The sequence below is a fragment of the Manis pentadactyla genome, chromosome 15 (genome assembly GCF_030020395.1).
Source record: "Manis pentadactyla isolate mManPen7 chromosome 15, mManPen7.hap1, whole genome shotgun sequence".
NCBI classification, from domain to species: Eukaryota; Metazoa; Chordata; class Mammalia; order Pholidota; family Manidae; genus Manis; species Manis pentadactyla.
Window position 1 is genome coordinate 55,617,460 of NC_080033.1, and position 16,626 is coordinate 55,634,085.

General features: G+C 48.4%; 1 protein-coding gene across 5 annotated transcripts in view; it reads left to right on the forward strand.

Moving 5' to 3' along the window:
* DUS2 (dihydrouridine synthase 2) overlaps window positions 1-15,802 on the forward strand; it is a 42,731-nt gene extending 26,929 nt beyond the window's left edge. For all 5 annotated transcript variants that reach the window (XM_057492845.1, XM_057492844.1, XM_057492842.1 and 2 more), the window contains 9 exons: window positions 5,027-5,092; window positions 5,275-5,345; window positions 7,332-7,418; window positions 8,752-8,920; window positions 11,093-11,214; window positions 12,454-12,600; window positions 13,738-13,825; window positions 14,930-15,003; window positions 15,238-15,802. In XM_057492845.1, the coding sequence (XP_057348828.1) occupies window positions 5,027-5,092; window positions 5,275-5,345; window positions 7,332-7,418; window positions 8,752-8,920; window positions 11,093-11,214; window positions 12,454-12,600; window positions 13,738-13,825; window positions 14,930-15,003; window positions 15,238-15,472 (1,059 nt within the window). In that variant the 3' untranslated portion in view covers window positions 15,473-15,802. The remainder of the gene's footprint in view (window positions 1-5,026; window positions 5,093-5,274; window positions 5,346-7,331; window positions 7,419-8,751; window positions 8,921-11,092; window positions 11,215-12,453; window positions 12,601-13,737; window positions 13,826-14,929; window positions 15,004-15,237) is intronic.
* The last annotated feature ends 824 nt before the right edge of the window (window positions 15,803-16,626 follow it).

Below are 16,626 nucleotides of genomic sequence, written 5' to 3' on the forward strand. Positions count from 1 at the left end.
GTCAGCACTAGGCCTCAGAATCATAGTGAGGAGGGAATGTGTTGGGCAGACCCTTTTTCAAATATTAAAAAAAATTGTTTCCAGTTTTATTGAGAAATAATTGACAAATACCCCTGTGTAAGTTTAAGGTTTACAGCATGATGGTTTGGCTTACAAATAATGTGAAAAGATTACCACAAGAGGTTTAGCTAATATCCATCATCTCATACAGATAAAAGAAAAAGAGAAAGATTTATGTTTGTGATGAGAACTCTTAAAATCTACTTAACAACTATCCTATACCATACAGCAGTGTGAGCTGTAGTCATGGTGTACATCGCATCCCGTACTTCTGTATCTTATAACTGGAAGGTTGACTCTTTTGACTATATTCCTCCAGTTCCCTCCACTCCACCCCTCCATCACCCACCTGCCCCACCCCTGATAGCCACAAATCTGTTTGGTTTTTTTTGAACTGTTAAGTGTTCTTTTTTCTTTTATTAAGGTATTATTGATATATACTCTTATGAATGTTTCACATGAAACACAATGGTGGTTACTACTTTCACCTATGTTACCAAGTCTCCCCATGCCCCATAGAAGTCAGTGTCCACAGTGTAGTAAGATGCCACAGAGTCACTACTTGTCTTCTCTGTGCTACACTGTCTTCCCCGTGACCCCCCCACACCATGTGTACTAAACATAATACCCTCCAATCTCCTTCTCTATTCTGCCCACCCACCCTCCCCCACCCTTCTCCTTTGGTAAGTGCTAGTCCCTTCTTGGAGTCTATAAGTCTGCTGCTGTTTTGTTCCTTCAGTTTTGCTTTGTTGTTATACTCCACGAATGAGGGAAATCATTGGCACTAGTCTTTCTCTGCCTGGCTTATTTCACTGGGCATAATACCCTCTAGCTCCATCCATGTTGTTGCAAATGGTAAGATTTGTTTCTTTCTCATGGCTGAATAGTATTCCATTGTGCATATGTATCACATCTTCTTTATCTATTCATCTATTGATGGACACTTAGGTTGCTTCCGTATCTTGGCTATTGTAAATAGTGCTGCGACAAACATAGGGGTGCATATGTCTTTTTTTTTTTTTTTGATAATTATTTTTTATTGAAGGGTAGTTGATGCACAGTATTACATTACATTAGTTTCAAGTGTACAACACAGTGATAAAACATTTATATACATAATTCTAGGTTCCAGCTATCACCCTACCAAGCTGTTACAATATCTTGACTATATTCCTTATGCTATACATTACATCCCGGTTACTTATTTATTTTGCCATTGGAAGTCTGTCCTTTTTTTTTTTTTTTTTTTTTTTTTGTGAGGGCTTCTCTCATATTTATTGATCAAATGGTTGTTAACGACAATAAAATTCCGTATAGGGGAGTCAAGGCTCAATGCACAATCATTAATCCACCCCAAGCCTAATTTTCGTCAGTCTCCAATCTTCTGAGGCATAACAAACAAGTTCTTACATGGAGAACAAATTCTTACATAGTGAATAAGTTACATGGTGAACAGTACAAGGGCAGCCATCACAGAAACCTTCGGTTTTGCTCATGCATTATGAACTATAAACAGTCAGTTCAAATATGAATACTCATTTGGTTTTTATACTTGATTTATATGTGGATGCCACATTTCTCTCTTTATTATTATTATTTTTAATAAAATGCTGAAGTGGTAGGTAGATACAAGATAAAGGTAGAAAACATAGTTTAGTGTTGTAAGAGAGCAAATGTAGATGATCAAGTGTGTGCCTGTAGACTATGTGTTAATCCAAGCTAGACAAGGGCAATAAAACATCCACGTTGCATATGTCTTTTTGAATCTGAGAGCTTATATTCTTTGGGTAAATTCCTAGAAGTGGGATTCCCGGGTCAAATGGTATTTCTATTTTTAGTTTTTTGTGGAACCTCCATATTGCTCTAAAAAATGGTTGAACTAGTTTACATTCCCACCCGCAGTGTAGGAGGGTTCCTCTTTCTCCGCATCCTCACCAGCATTTGTTGTTCTTAGTCTTCTCAATGCAGGCCATTCTAACTGGTGTGAGGTGAAATCTCATTGTGGTTTTAATTTGTATTTCCCTGATGATTAGTGATGTGGATCATCTTTTCATGTGTCTGTTGGCCATCTGAATGTCTTCTTTGGAGAATTGTCTCTCATATCCTCTGCCCATTTTTTAATCGGGTTATTTGCTTTTTGGGTGTTGAGGCTTGTGAGTTCTTTATATATTTCGGATGTTAATCCCTTGTTGGATATGTCATTTACAAATATATTCTCCCGTACTGTAGGATGCCTTTTTGTTCTGTTGATGGTGTCCTTTGCCGTACAGAAGCTTTTTAGTTTGATGTAGTCCCATGTGTTCATTTTTGCTTTTGTTTCTCTTGCTCGAGGAGATGCATTCAGGAAGAAGTTGCTCATGCTTATATTCAGGAGATTTTTCCTATGTTGTCTTCTAAGAGTTTTATGGTTTCATGACATACATTCAGGTCTTTGATCCGTTTCGAGTTTACTTTTGTGTATGGGGTTAAACAATAATCTAGTTTGATTCTCTTGCATGTAGCTGTCCAGTTTTGCCAACACCAGTTGTTGAAGAGGCTGTCATTTCCCTGTTGTATGTCCATTGCTCCTTTATCATATATTTATTGACCATATATGGTTGGGTTTATATCAGGGCCCTCTAGTCTGTTTCATTGGTCTATTGTTCTGTTCTTGCACCAGTACCAAATTGTCTTGATTACTGTGGCTTTGTAGTAGAGCTTGAAGTTGGGGAGTGTAATCCCCCCAGCTTTATTCTTCCTTCTCAGGATTGCTTTGGCTATTTGGGGTCTTTTGTGGTTCCATATGAATTTTAGAATGATTTTCTCTAGTTTGTTGAAGAACACTGTTGGTATTTTGATAGTTGCATTGAATCTGTAGATTGCTTTAGGCAGGATGGCCATTTTAACAATATTAATTCTTTCTATCCATGAGCACGGGCTGTGTTCCCATTTATTGGTATCTTCTTTAATTTCTCTCATGAGTCTCGTAGTTTTCAGAGAATATGTCTTTCACTTCCTTGGTTAGGTTTTTTCCTAGGTATTTTATTCTTTTTGATGCAATTGTGAATAGAATTGTTTTCCTGATTACTTTCTCTGCTAGTTCATCATTAGTGTATAGGAATGCAACAGATTTCTGTGTATTAACTTTGTATCCTGCAACTTTGCTGAATTCAGATATTAGATAAAGTAGTTTTGGAGTGGATTCTTTAGAGTTATTTATGTACAATATCATGTCATCTGCAAACAGTTACAGTTTAACTTCTTCCTTACAAATCTGGATGTCCTTTATATTTTTGTGTTGTCTAATTGCCATGGCGACGACCTCCAAAACTATGTTGAATAAAAGTGGAGAGAGTGGGCATCCTTGTCTTGTTCCCAATCCTAAAGAAAGGCTTTCAGCTTCTCGCTGTTAAGTATGTTGGCTGTGGGTTTGTCATATATGGCCTTTATTATGTTGAGGTACTTGCCTTCTATACCCATTTTGTTGAGAGTTTTTATCATGAATGGATGTGGAATTTTGTCAAATGCTTTTTCGGCATCTATGGAGATGATCATGTGGTTTTTGTCCTCCTTCTTTTTGTTGATGTGGTGGATGATGTTGATGGATTTTCTAATATTGTAACATCCTGGCATCCCTGGAATAAATCCTACTTCATCATGGTGTTTGATGTTTTTGATGTATTTTTGAATTTGGTTTGCTAATATTTTGTTGAGTATTTTTGCATCTTTGTTCATCAGGGATATTGGTCTGTAATTTTCTTTTTTTGTGGTGTCTTTGCCTGCTTTTGGTATTAGAGCGATGCTGACCTCATAGAATGAGTTTGGGAGTATTCCCTCCTCTTCTAGTTTTTGGAAAACTTTAAGGAGGATGGGTATTAGGTCTTCACTAAATGTTTAATAAAATTCAGCAATGAAACCATTTGGTCCAAGGTGTTTTGTTCTTAGGTAGTTTTTTGATTACCAGTTCAATTTCCTTGCTGGTAATTGGTCTATTCAGATTTTCTATTTCTCCCTGGGTCAGCCTGGGAAGGTTGTATTTTTGTAGAAAGTTGTTCATTTTTTCTAGGTTATCCAGTTTGTTAGCATATACTTTTTCATAGTATTCTGTCACAATTCTTTGTATTTCTGTGGTGTTGGTAGTGATTTTTCCTTTCTCAGCTCTGATTCTGTTTATGTGTGTAGACTCTCTTTTTTTCTTGATAAGTCTGGCTAGGGGTTTATCTATTTTGTTTATTTTCTTGAAGAACCAGCTCCTGCTTTCATTGATTCTTTCTATTGCTTTATTCTTCTGATTTTATTTATTTCTACTCAATCTTTATTATGTCTCTTATTCCACTGACTTGGGGCCTCATTTGTTCTTCTTTTTCTAGTTTCATTAATTGTGAGTTTATGGTGGGGTTTCATTTGTTTTTGTATTTTACCAGATTCCATGTGCAAGTGAGATCATAACAGTATTTGTCTTTCTCTGTCTGACTTATTTCACTTAGCATAATGCCTTCAAGGCCCATCTATGTTGTCACAAACGGTAGGATTTCCTCTTTTTTTTTTGTATGGCTAAGTAATAAAGAGCTACTTTTAAAAATTCAAGTAATTACAGAGCCTTTTGAAAACACATATTTCTAAGCCCTTTCCCTAGAGACCCTTACAGGAAATATGGGGGAGAATCTAAGATTTTGTATTTATTAAGCTTGCTAGGAGATTCAGATGTTTGCCCTGGCCAAAGAGCACTGCGTTCTGCATAGGCATGCATGCAGATCCATTCTCATTCTCTTACCAAATCTAGGTACACCACTGTGTGCCAGACTAGGGACTACTGGTGCTAGGGCTCTAGTGTAGAAAAAAAGGTGGATTTCTTGGCCTCATGGACACATACACGTACATAGACATGTCCATGCCACTGTGATGGGCAGGTCTGCAGCAGAGTTAGTAAGTATGGGCAGTTGCAGTTATTCCAAAAGGAGCAGGTGCTCTTGTGTTCTCTCTGCAGATCCTCAGCACTCTTGTTAAAGGGACACGCAGACCTGTGACCTGCAAGATTCGCATTCTGCCATCGGTAAGGCTGATGTGTTCCATTTGAAGGTCCATTTTCTCTGGGGATGTTGATTTGGGGGTGTGAATGATTCTTGAGGAGCTGAATTAGGTTTGGAGGAGGAGTTGGAGCCAAGTCCTCTTTAGGAGCTGGCAGCTGCTCTCTTGGTGACTTAAGTAACTACTCTTTGTGGTCCTCTTTGTCAGATGGAAGATACCCTGAGCCTTGTGAAGCGGATAGAGAGGACTGGCATTGCTGCCATCGCAGTTCATGGGAGGTCAGTGGTCGTCTTTGTAGTGACTGACTTGTAAGGACGTCCTCAGCCATCTTAATGATCCTTCACCAGACCCCCAGTGACAACCAACTTCTCTTCTACATTTGCAGCCTAGTTGCCTAGCTCTCTTTGATGTCCTCTAAGTCCTGAAGGCAGTCAAACCCTTTATGGGCTTGTATTTTTCTTTGTTTCATTCATTGAGCACCTACCGGTGGTAGATACTGCACTGAGCTTTAGAGACACAGAAAGACCAAGAGGAAGGAGAAATGCCCCTACCTTCAGAATATATAAATGGTAGAGGTTGAGTGATTTGCTTAAAATTGTATCGTGCAGCCAGGAAGTGGTGGAATTAGAACTCTTAACTCTGAATCTCATTTTCTTTGCACTGCATTGAACAATAGTTTCTCCCTTGAAGGACCACAGGCAGTTGCTGCTCTTTTAAAGCCACTGCCTTTTTTGTCAGCCTTTGTTGGACTGCCAGGTGTCACAATGACTGCTTTAAACAGTGCTTGTATCTGTAGCTAATGTGCTGTCTGCTGAGAGCTGAAGTATTGCTGGCGACTGCCTTTGGTTTCCCAGTCAGACCTGCTCCCTGTACAAGATATACTTTTGTACAGAATCCCAGATCAGTGGACTTTGGCCAGACTGACGTCTCTTCTCTTATTGATCTTCCTTTTGGGTTCAAGAGTCTTGTAGCAACAGTCTATTTTTTTTCTGGTTGTGTATATTTCAGTATTTTCCAAGAAGGGCGCCCACAGTTGCAGCATGTAAAAAAGAGAAAAGTAGAGCTGTGCAGGCAGAAACCAGTAGGGGGAGGTGAAAGGCCACACACACATTCACATGTGCTCCTTCCCATGGCTGCAGGGTCTGGGCTCAGAATGCCTGGTTTCAAATCCCAGCTCTGCTGGTTTTTGGCTCTGTATCCTTGGACAAATCACTTAACCTCTTTGAGTACCACATTCCTCATTTAGAAATTAAGATAATTTCTGTTTTACAAGGTTGTTATGAGGTTTTTCTGAGATGTGAATACACAGCCTTGGCACAGTGTCTGGCATAGAGTATTCTCTGGATAATACAGCTTTATGCTTTTTAACCAGTAGTTGGAAGCAGTAGGAAGACAGAATCGGGTGAGTTTAAGAAAGGAACTTTCTGGCCATCAAAGCTGTTGAGGGTGGGCTCGAACTGGCTGCTGGGGATATAGGGAGGTGGAGGTGGAGGCTTGGTTGACAGGGTCTTCTCAGGCCCTGTTGCCTCTGAGCTTTTTGGTTGAGGAATGTAACAGAGGGGACATAACCTAGGGAAGACCTGGGCAAGGGCTATCTAACCGACCACCATTCTTGCTTGTTCCTGAGCACAGTTCATGTCAGAGCTCACCTCAACATCTCTGAGACTGACTTACTCATACACAGGAATTTCTTGCCATTGACCTTGGAAGGAGGGGCCCAAAGTTGTGGTCCTCCCTCCCCTGTGGCTCACTGTGACAGAGCCATGGTCTGTGGCCTGCCCTGACCACTGGGTGTACCCTGTGCCAGGTGCCTCTCCCCAGGATCAGCTGCCCAACTGGGGTTCAGCAGAGGCAGCTGTGTGGGAGTGGTTAGCCTTAGCAGCGGCAGCTGTTCCCAGCCCCTTGGGCCAGGAGGGTGAGACTGGAACAGTAGGGGTAGCATTCCTATAGCACTGTCCCTCATCTCTAGCAGAGGTGAAGGGAAGCCAAGGATAGGTGGTATGACCTTGGGGCCAGGCCGCCCACAACAGCCCTGTGCAGCCATGCCTCCCTTGCCAGCTTCTAAAAGCTGGACTTGCCTTCTCACAGCACAGGTAATGGAGAGCCATCCCCTGTAACTGAGACCCCGTCCTTCCTGGCTACATGACCTGCGTGAGGTTCAGTAGAGAGGGCAGTAGGGTTTGGCCAAGGTAACCCTGTGCAAACTATGACATGGCCCTTGGCACTCAGCCTTCAGGCCCATCGTTTTTTTCTTTATCTCCAAGGAAGCGGGAGGAGCGACCCCAGCACCCTGTCAGCTGTGAAGCCATCAAAGCCATTGCTGAAACCCTGTCCATTCCTGTCATAGCCAAGTAAGCCTCCCTTCCTCCTCATTTATTTTTTTATGCCTCACCTTTGTCAGAAGGGAATTGGGCTGGCATACAAAAATGAAATGAGATAACATTAAAAAAATAACTCTAAGGGAAAGAGAAAAAGGCTGGGACAAAACATGAAGTTGGGAATAAGGCTGAGAATGTCCGTTGGCCTCTGGTGAGTGGCTGATGTATGTGGGTACCAGGCAGGGGCTCAGGGCGTTCGGTAGACAGGTTGAGGGTAGGAATGTGCAGGGGATAGGGAGAGCAAGATTTTGGCTGTTGAAGCAGGCCCAGGAGAACGTGGTGTCACACCCAGGGTTGGTGTGCAGGGTATAAGGGGAGGAGTCCAAGCCAGGGCACGTAGAGCTATGACTCAGGGGGCATAAGGCAGGTTACAGTCCAAAGACGGGCAGGACCACTACAGGACTGGGAACCTAGGCGGGCAGGTTTGAGGTACTGATGACGGCCCAAAGGCTTAGCAGTAAGCCAGCATCCAGCTGCCGCCGGAGTGCTGGCTGCTGTGGGCCAGCTGGGAGTGCAGCTCAGCCTTGCACCTTAGCGTGGCAGAGCCTGAAGGCAGGGTGGAACAGGGAAGTTCAGAAGCTCTGAAGTCCTGACGAAAGGCATGCCTGACAGTGGGAGGGAGGGAGCTCAGGGTGGGAGTGGCAGCTGGCCTGGCGTCCCTAGGCCACGGAGTGTTGGTGTGGCTTGGAGAGGTTAGGGCTACTCGGATCCTGGATCCTATTGCTGTTGCTGCCCCCCGAGGGTGTCATCATTGCCGCATGACCCCCCCACCCACTGGACTGAGGCTCCGCCTGGTTCCTAATGGAACAGCTGAAGAAACAGCAGCTTCCAAGGGGGCTCTTGTGGCTGCAGGGTGGCAGGAAGGGAAATCGCAACCAAGCTGGGCCTCCTTCCTTCCCCTCACTATCGCCACTGTCTGTGGTTTCTGACCCAGCCCACAATGGGGCATATGGGTGCCCTGGCCTGTATGCAGGCTTTCCTGTGATCCCAGTATCCACCTCCAGACCCATGTCTTCAGATGGGGACTGGCTTTAGCCACTGTTTAGGATGAGGGGAAAGGAAGGTAAAACCTCTGGGACACCTATTAAGTGCCAGGCTAGGTTCAGGCTGCTTTATTGTATTCCCTCCCTTGGTGTTCCTGACCCCATAGTGGGCTGTGTATTACAATCTCCAACCTCCTGAAGCGCTCATAGCTGCAAGATTTGGTCAGAGCCATACATTTAATGAGTGACAGACCTGGAAGTTGTCTTTTTTGGAAGTGTTGGTATGAGAATGAGGACACCCTTACTGCCCTGTTGCCTTTCAGTGGAGGATCTCATGACCACATCCACGAGTATGTGGACATAGAGGATTTTCGACAAGCCACAGCAGCCTCTTCAGTGATGGTGGCCCGAGGGGCCATGTGGAACCCATCCATCTTCCTCAAGGAGGGTCTTCGGCCCCTGGAGGAGGTCATGCAGAAGTACATCCAATACGTACGTCTGTGTGCTTTTTCAAAACAAACCTTTCTCACTTTCTGCTACATTCCTACAGAAGGCACTTTGGGTAAGCCCCAACCCCCAGCAGTCCTGCTGTTCCTCTCCTTTTCTTTTTCATTCTTATAATGTAGTATCAGTTCTCCTGACTGCCGTGTGAAGAGGAGTGCTGGGGAGGCCCGCCTTTAACATCACCTCTTGCTAAAGCTTTCAAAGTGTGGGGGTCATAGCAAGGACCTCTCGATTCAGGATGAAGTTGTGGCCCCAAACACATGATATCTTTCTTTCTCTTTCTCTCTTACCAACACTCCCTTCCCCCCTCTCATTCCCCCCTACTCATGCACCAGGACAATGGAGCCTGTCACTGAAGACCCCCATGCCAGTGGGTTGGTGCCAGAGCAGCCACAGCCAGGAGTAGCTGTTGTTGAGGACAGATGGTCTCCAGAGACATCTCACCTAGTCATCAGTCAAAATCATTTCTAAAATCTTCTCTTGCAGTTCTCAGAATGCTTTAAACCTTTGACTTAGAGAATAGCCTAACTTAAACCCTCTCCTTAGGGAGTAGTTTTTTCTTCTCAGTGGGAGCTTGATGGTAGTGCAGGGCTTTTCCCCATAAAGGAATTATTTGACAAGTTCACCTGCCCTGTCCCTCTGGCACAAGCCCAAATGTGGGACTCTTATGATAAGCCATGCGTATCGATAGGCAGAAATGATGAGTGGTCCTCAAATTGTCAGTGAGTTGGGCCTAAGCACAGAGTACAGCCCTCACCAGAGCAGGCTCCGTCCTCTTCTTCAGTTCTGGGGTTCACACCCTCTGGGAAGATCAGGAGCTTCTCAGATCCTCAGGCTGCTTGTGCCCTCTTGAAACCATGGCCATAGCCTGAAACTATGAAACCACAGCCTGGGCAATTGCGGCTGCCATGGTGTGTGGGTGTCCCCAGGGCTGTGTGAGCTGGGGGTGATAGGAGGCCTTGAGGCCTGTGTCCAGAGCTGGGCAGCCTCTGTCCTACAGCCTTCCCTGCTTAGGGCTGCACCACTCATCCTCTTGGTTCTGGGGATCCTGTCTGGCAGGTTGGTGACAATCAGGTTGTCCAGGGGCCTGGGTCAGCCAGAGGCAAGGGGGGCATGCCTCAGCCCAGGTCATGTCTGCTCTTCTGGCCGGTTGGCAAGTCTGTGGCAGAGAAGACACGTTCAGTAGTGCTGAGCTTGCTCACTGGGTGAAAGGTGCTATTATCATTCCTGCTCAGCCTGTCCCTTGGCAGCTCCTCAAGAGGGTGTGTTGTCCCAGAGAAAGGGAGCGGCTTTCAAGCTTAGGCAGGGCTGCTTCTGGTCCAGCCAGGTGCATTCTGTCCCAAACAAGCTGAATCAGGGCCTTGCCGCTGGCTGGGGCTTGCCCACGTATCCCTGCTTGGTCCTGAGTGTGCCCTGGCACCTTTTCAAGCACTGAAGACGAGGCCTAAGTGGAGATATTAGCAGAGTGTAGGGGGCAAGTGGTGGGAGGGGTTTCTGGAGGGCTGGGCCACCCTTTACCCACTGCTCTCCTGCTTGCCCCTGCCAGGCAGGCTTCTACTGGACACCACCCTGGGCAGTCGCCTGCCTCCCTGAGCCTGTATTTCAGCCTGTGAAGTGGTGGTAACAGCTGCATCTCATGCTTATAAAGCTGAGTGTAGTGACAGGTAATGTGTGTGAAGAAGCTTGGTAGATGGAGCTGTGCTTTATCCACGTTGGGGGAAATCGGAGGCAGGCCATTTAAGATGCGGGAAGAGAAGGTACCTACTGTTGTTATTGGAGTAGAAAAGTCTCACACCTGTGCTGGGGCTAGTCCTGCCGTACGAGAATTGTGGCTTGTTCCCCCTGCCCGCCCTGGAAGATGCTTGGTGGCAGGTCCTCTGTGCTGGCAGCCTGCGGTGGCTAAAGCAGGAGGAGCTGCCCACACCTCTGGACCTCAGTCAGGCTGGCCAGTAGTGTACGCTCCTGACTGGCAGCCTTGGCCATGATCCTCAAGCTTTGTACCACTAACCTGGGAAGCTGATGGCCAGGATGGAGGGGGTCTTCTTATGGGGTCACAGTGCCTCACCTGCAAGCACACCTCTGCTGCCCCCTTGGAGCCCCTTTCTCTGCTGTCAGAGCACAGCTCAGGCAGCAGGTGGGCTCATGCGGGTTCTTCCTCAGGCTGTGAAGTACGACAACCACTACACCAACACCAAGTACTGCTTGTGCCAGATGCTCCGAGAACAGCTGGAGTCGTCCCAGGGAAGGTTGCTCCATGCTGCCCAGTCTTCCCGGGAAATTTGGTGAGAGCAGCAATAGCTGTCCATCTGTCCTTGTGGACATTGGGCAGGCCTGACCCTGAGCCCTAAGCTGAATCTACCAGGGGACCAGGGACACAGCTTCTGGAGGTGGGTGTGCAGGAGTGGGATGGTGGTACCACTTCACTCTCAGAAGGGGATACTTAAAAGCTTTGGAACTTCCCATCCCTGGACTGATTTCTTAAGCAGCGGAGTTTTGGGAACAGAGCACTAGTAGGACGGAGGAATGTGAGCACTGGGCTTGGGAATTCTTGGGGAGGAAGGGGCTTTCCTGGTGACAGATGTGTCACATGTTGGACGCTAAGACCCAATGGTCAGGAGAGTTGGAGTTGTAGAATGGAGCTCCTGGCCTGAGCCTGCGCCCAGACCCCATCACTCTACAGTCTGGGAGGCCACCCTTTGGTCATCTAGATCTGGTATAGCTCCAACTCTGGCATTGATCTTTGGCCCAGTGCCTGCGCCTATAGCTCACCACCTGCCTGTGCTTGTACTGGGTCTTCTGCCTGAATGCCCTTGACCCCTCATGTTGCCTGTCTAGGTCCTCCCTCCTCAGCCTCTCTGAACCACTGACCGCCCCAGGTGTCCATTTTTGTGAATGCCCTTTAGCCGTCAGGATGCTCCCAAGAAGGGAAAAGCCTTGTCAGAACCCTTCTCCCCACCCTGGGCTTGTGGTGTCAGTTCTGTCCCTGTCGTACAGAGCCTAACCAGGTTGACGCAGGTGTCTTGTAAGCTGAAGAGAAAGAGTATAAGTCTGTAGCCCTGGGTGATACCTCAGTTAAGGCGAGGCCTAACTGCTTGTGGCTGCGACAGGAAGTGGGGAACCATTCAGTGGTCAGGCCTTGTCTCTTCCTTGCATGGGCCCACATGAGGATGAAGCTATGCGTATACCCCAGGCGCTAGATTAATGTAGGTCAACTTACTGACTGCTAGCTGGGGACACCTGCCTGTAGGCTCAGGTGGGAGGAACCGTTAGAACCTTTTCCACCCAGCCCAGTCCTGCCCTGCAGTGTCCAACCTCAGAGGCTCACGTTCATTCTCCATCTGCCAGTCCAGGCGGATAGCAGGGGTGGGTGGGAAGCAACTTCTGATGGCCAGGTCCCAACGGTGTTTTGGTGTATGTTGGTGGGAAGCATTTTTCAGTGGTGGGACTCTGGGTTCTTGCAGCAGTTCCCTGCATGCTGGCTCCACTAAGGGGCCTGCGCTGCTCTGCTTGTCCCTCCATAGTGAGGCTTTTGGCCTTGGTACCTTCTATGAAGACACCACACGAGAGCGTGCCCGGCAGGCTGAGCTGTTGGCCAAGACCCCAGAGGAGCCAGGGGAACCAGCTGAAGACACCTCTGGTGTCATTCAGATGGCTGTCAAGTTTGAACGGTAGGTCTCCAGCTTGGCCTCAGCTTGGAGAAGTGCCAGTTCCTTTTGGGTCTGACTAGGTCAGTAAGCTGACTTTTCTGTACATGGTTAATGCCAAGGTTAGTGACCACAAATTTCCTTGGTTTGGACACTTGTTCTGAATTGTCAGCATCTCAGAGAAGTCACTTTGTGGAAGACAGTCCCTAAAAGCCCAAGTAGCACTGTCAGGGTGTTATTGTTGTCCCAAGTTGATTGAACCCCACCTTTCCCTGACCCATCCCTACCACAACTCAGGATGGGGGTGTTTGTCTCCCTCTGTTCCTGTGAGTCTGTGTTTTTACCCTGGCTCTGAGGAATTAGCTGCCTACTAGGAGCTCCCCAGTAGCAGTGGACCCTAGCCCTCATCTGGCTGTGCAACCCTGGCCCACACCCACTACCTCTCTCCAGCCCTGTGGTGCCCCCTCTAGGCAGAAGTAACCTCTGGCTGATTATTGCCTCAGACTGTGACTCAGCTTCAAACGGGGCCCTCATGACTGTCCTCTGCTGTCTGGGATCTGAGCCTTTCTCAGGTCCCCAGGCCCAGACCAGGAGTCAGTCTTGTCTGGCAAGCGCTTGGAAAGAGGGTTATGGGCACAGCTGTTGGGCAGTCATATCTCATGAGAGCTTCTGGTGGGAAGTTGGAACACGGCACCTCCCACCCTGTCACCCTGTCACAGATTAACTCAGAAACCAGAGTCCACTGTGTCCAGGGCAGCAGCAGATCATCCTGACACTGAATAATAGACATAATGAGGGTGGGCACTGAGACCTTATGTGGTTGCCTGTGTTTCGCACACTGTCCACTCCCCCTAATCTTGTCTTGAGAGGCAAACTGGACCTTTCTTCTTAGTTCTTGAAGCTGTTTTACAGGCTGGCGCTCAGAGTGCTGGGAGTTCATTTCCCAGCCTAATTCCCCAACTATGCCGAAGCCTATCTTCCCTTTGGGTAGTACCCAGGCCGCAAGCCCCTGGTGGGACAGAAATGGGAGCTCAGAGGAATAGGTACAGGAGTCTTGAGGCAAGTAGCCTGATGGCTCAGTTTCTGCAGTCCCTATCAGGAGGGTTGAAGTGGTGATGCTGGGGGTGGGGGAGCCCTGACACCTTCCCCTCCTTTCTCCAGGAGAGCATATTCACCCCAGATCACCCCCAAGATGTGCCTGCTGGAGTGGTGCCGGAGGGAGAAGTTGGCACAGCCTGTGTATGAAACGGTGAGTTCCTGGCTGTGGCCTGCCCTGCATCCAGCCCTACAGTGTTCCCACGCTTGTGCCGTCACCCCAGCACACCCCGAGCTCATACCCTGAACTCCAGGATGCTTGACTTGGAGCCTGGCTTTGCTTCTGTGGGCTTGCAGTTGTTGCTGGTGGCCAGGCCAGTTGCCTCTTCCCTTTGACAGTGGTACTGTTGTCTATTTCTGGCCACTTTATAAAAGTGAACTTGAGACTTAAGTGAGGGCCTGCTTGTGCCAGCCCGTCAGTGGTGTTTATTAGGCAGGAGAGAGTTCTCTGGGAAGGGCTAACTGGCTTAGGAAGGATGCTTACACCTCAAAGTTAGACAGGTTTTAGGACCAGGCCTCAGCCAAAGGGCCATTGAATTGGACCCCAGACCTGGGACCCTTTGGTGGAAAGTTTGAGACAGTCTTGCTTCGCCTTTCTGGGTCTTCACAGCTAGGTATTGTTTAGACTGCTCTCTTCTGGATTGGCCTTCTGACTTCCAAACTTGTACCTTCTGGGCCTTGTGTCACTTTCTGCCAGAGTGATTTTTCCAAAATGAATCTGACCTCTACTCCCTCGTCAGCTCCTGAGTGCCTTTGGGATCAAGCCCTAGTGCCTCAGCACAGAGCACAAGACTCTAACATATGCCTTTCTTCAGGTCTCATCCACGCAGCTCTCCACCCAGGCACATCCCCTGGTTCCTCTGCCACATGTACCTTCTTTGCCCCCCCCTTAACCCCTCTTACTCCTTTCCATCTGATGAACTCCTCATTTTGGGAAACCTGGCCCATCCAGATATCACTCAGAGTAGGCTCCACAGTCACATGCAGCTGAGGGTTCTGATGGCCCTTTGCTTAGGTCCACGACAGAACTCCTGCCATGCTGGAATGTCATTGTCTGTTTGTAAATCTACCTTTCTTCTCTGGAAGATACACCAGGTTCTTCCACTGGGGAGGAGCATATAATATAGGTAGTCTTCATTTGACTTAGGTGGGAAGTACTTCCCTTTATCTGCCTTACACATGACACTGGCAGAGGATCCTCCAGGGCTTGGTCCTCTTGCCTAATGCAGCCATCCTTATTTCCTGTTCTCTGCACCAGGTTCAGCGCCCCCTGGATCGTCTCTTCTGTTCTGTTGTCACTGTTGCTGACCAAAAGTACCAGTCCACCTTGTGGTGAGTTTCCTCGTCAGTGGCATGAGGCTTGGGATGAGAGATCTGAACCCATTGTTGGCCTCGGAGGGCTAGAGAGATGGTGTATGTGGGCGGTGGCAGCCCAGGGGGATGACCTCTTCCTCAGTTCTGTCAGATTCTCTGCCTGGGCTATGTAGCATCAGGCCTCCAAGACTCTAGTCTTGCAACCAGCCTGCCTGCCTACCTGCCTTATTACCCTATGCCTCGTCTGCCCAGGGCCAAGTCGAAGAAACTGGCGGAGCAGGCTGCGGCCATCATCTGTCTGCGGAGCCAGGGCCTCCCTGAGGGTCGGCTGGGTGAGGAGAGCCCCTCCTTGCACAAGCGCAAGCGGGAGGCCCCTGGCCAAGACCCTGGGGAATCCAGAACTCAGGAGGCAGCAGTGCCTGGGGAGCTGTGCAAGAAGCCCTTTGTGGCCTTGGGAAGTGGTGAAGAGAGCCCTCTGGAAGGCTAGTGACTCTTGTGCCTACCCTGGTCACCTCCTTCAGAGGCCTGGCCCTAGGATGGCTGTGAGTACAGAGCATGGACCAGACGCTGTTGGACAGTTTGACCCCTCCTGGCAGGAGTTAAGAGGTCATGGCCTGGAGCATGGGTCAAAGGGTGTTTGGGACATCCATCTCCAATGGTGGGTCTGAGTAGCAGGGCCAAGTTCCCAGTGACCTTAATATTTTCTTTGGAAGCAGGAGCTTTTCAGGTGGCACCTCCCAATATGACATTGGTACAGTACAATAAAGACACCCCTCATCGTTACCCACGGCTGGCTGCTGCAGCCTTGGCACCTTCACACACAGACTCATGTCCTGGCATAATAATTCTCTTCCCACCCTCTGTGCAGAGCTGGAGCTTCTTAAAGCATATGTGCTACCCATCCTTATGCGTCTGGGTGGAGATGGGGGACAGAGTATCACCTTTAATGCTTGCTGGACTTGGGCTGAACCAGGAAGGCCCAAAAAGCCCATTGTATTGATGGTAATCCTGAGGCACCGGCCATCGGTTGACTTTCCTGATGAGAGGTGATATGGAATCTGGGAGGATAATTAGCAAATCTGGTGTCCCAGTAAGGGATAGCTCTGGTGAGTTGGGGGGTCCTGGATCTGATTCCCAAGTAGCGAGAGCTCAGACCTGATGAGGTAAACTGCTCTGGGCAGGGGTCACTGGCGACACAGGCTGCTGATGACAGCAATTTGGGGCCTTTGCAGTTGCCTGCCCATGCCACTGCCCACATCCCCCATCCACCCCCACCATTCCGCTTGGGCCGGAAGTGGCAGATTCTGATTTCCTCCTGGTAGTCAGAAGCATACCAACGGCTACCACACCTCCCGGGGCCTCCCCCTCTTACTGGGAGGGGCATTCTGACCAAAGGTCCTTGCCCTGCTCCGCCTCTGCTTCCTCCACTGTAAACACACTGCTTCTCCTCCCCTGTTCCAAGCTCTACCAGAACGGGGATTCCCCTCCAGGTCAAAGCCATGTGGCTCCCATCTTCCCAGGGTCGCCCCTATGCCAGCCAGCAGCCCCTGGCCCTGGTGGCCCGAGCCAAGGATCGGACAGGTGAGGCGTCTGTCTCTGTTCTGGAGCAGCCCCTCCCTGCACCCACATTTGCTCTTGCGT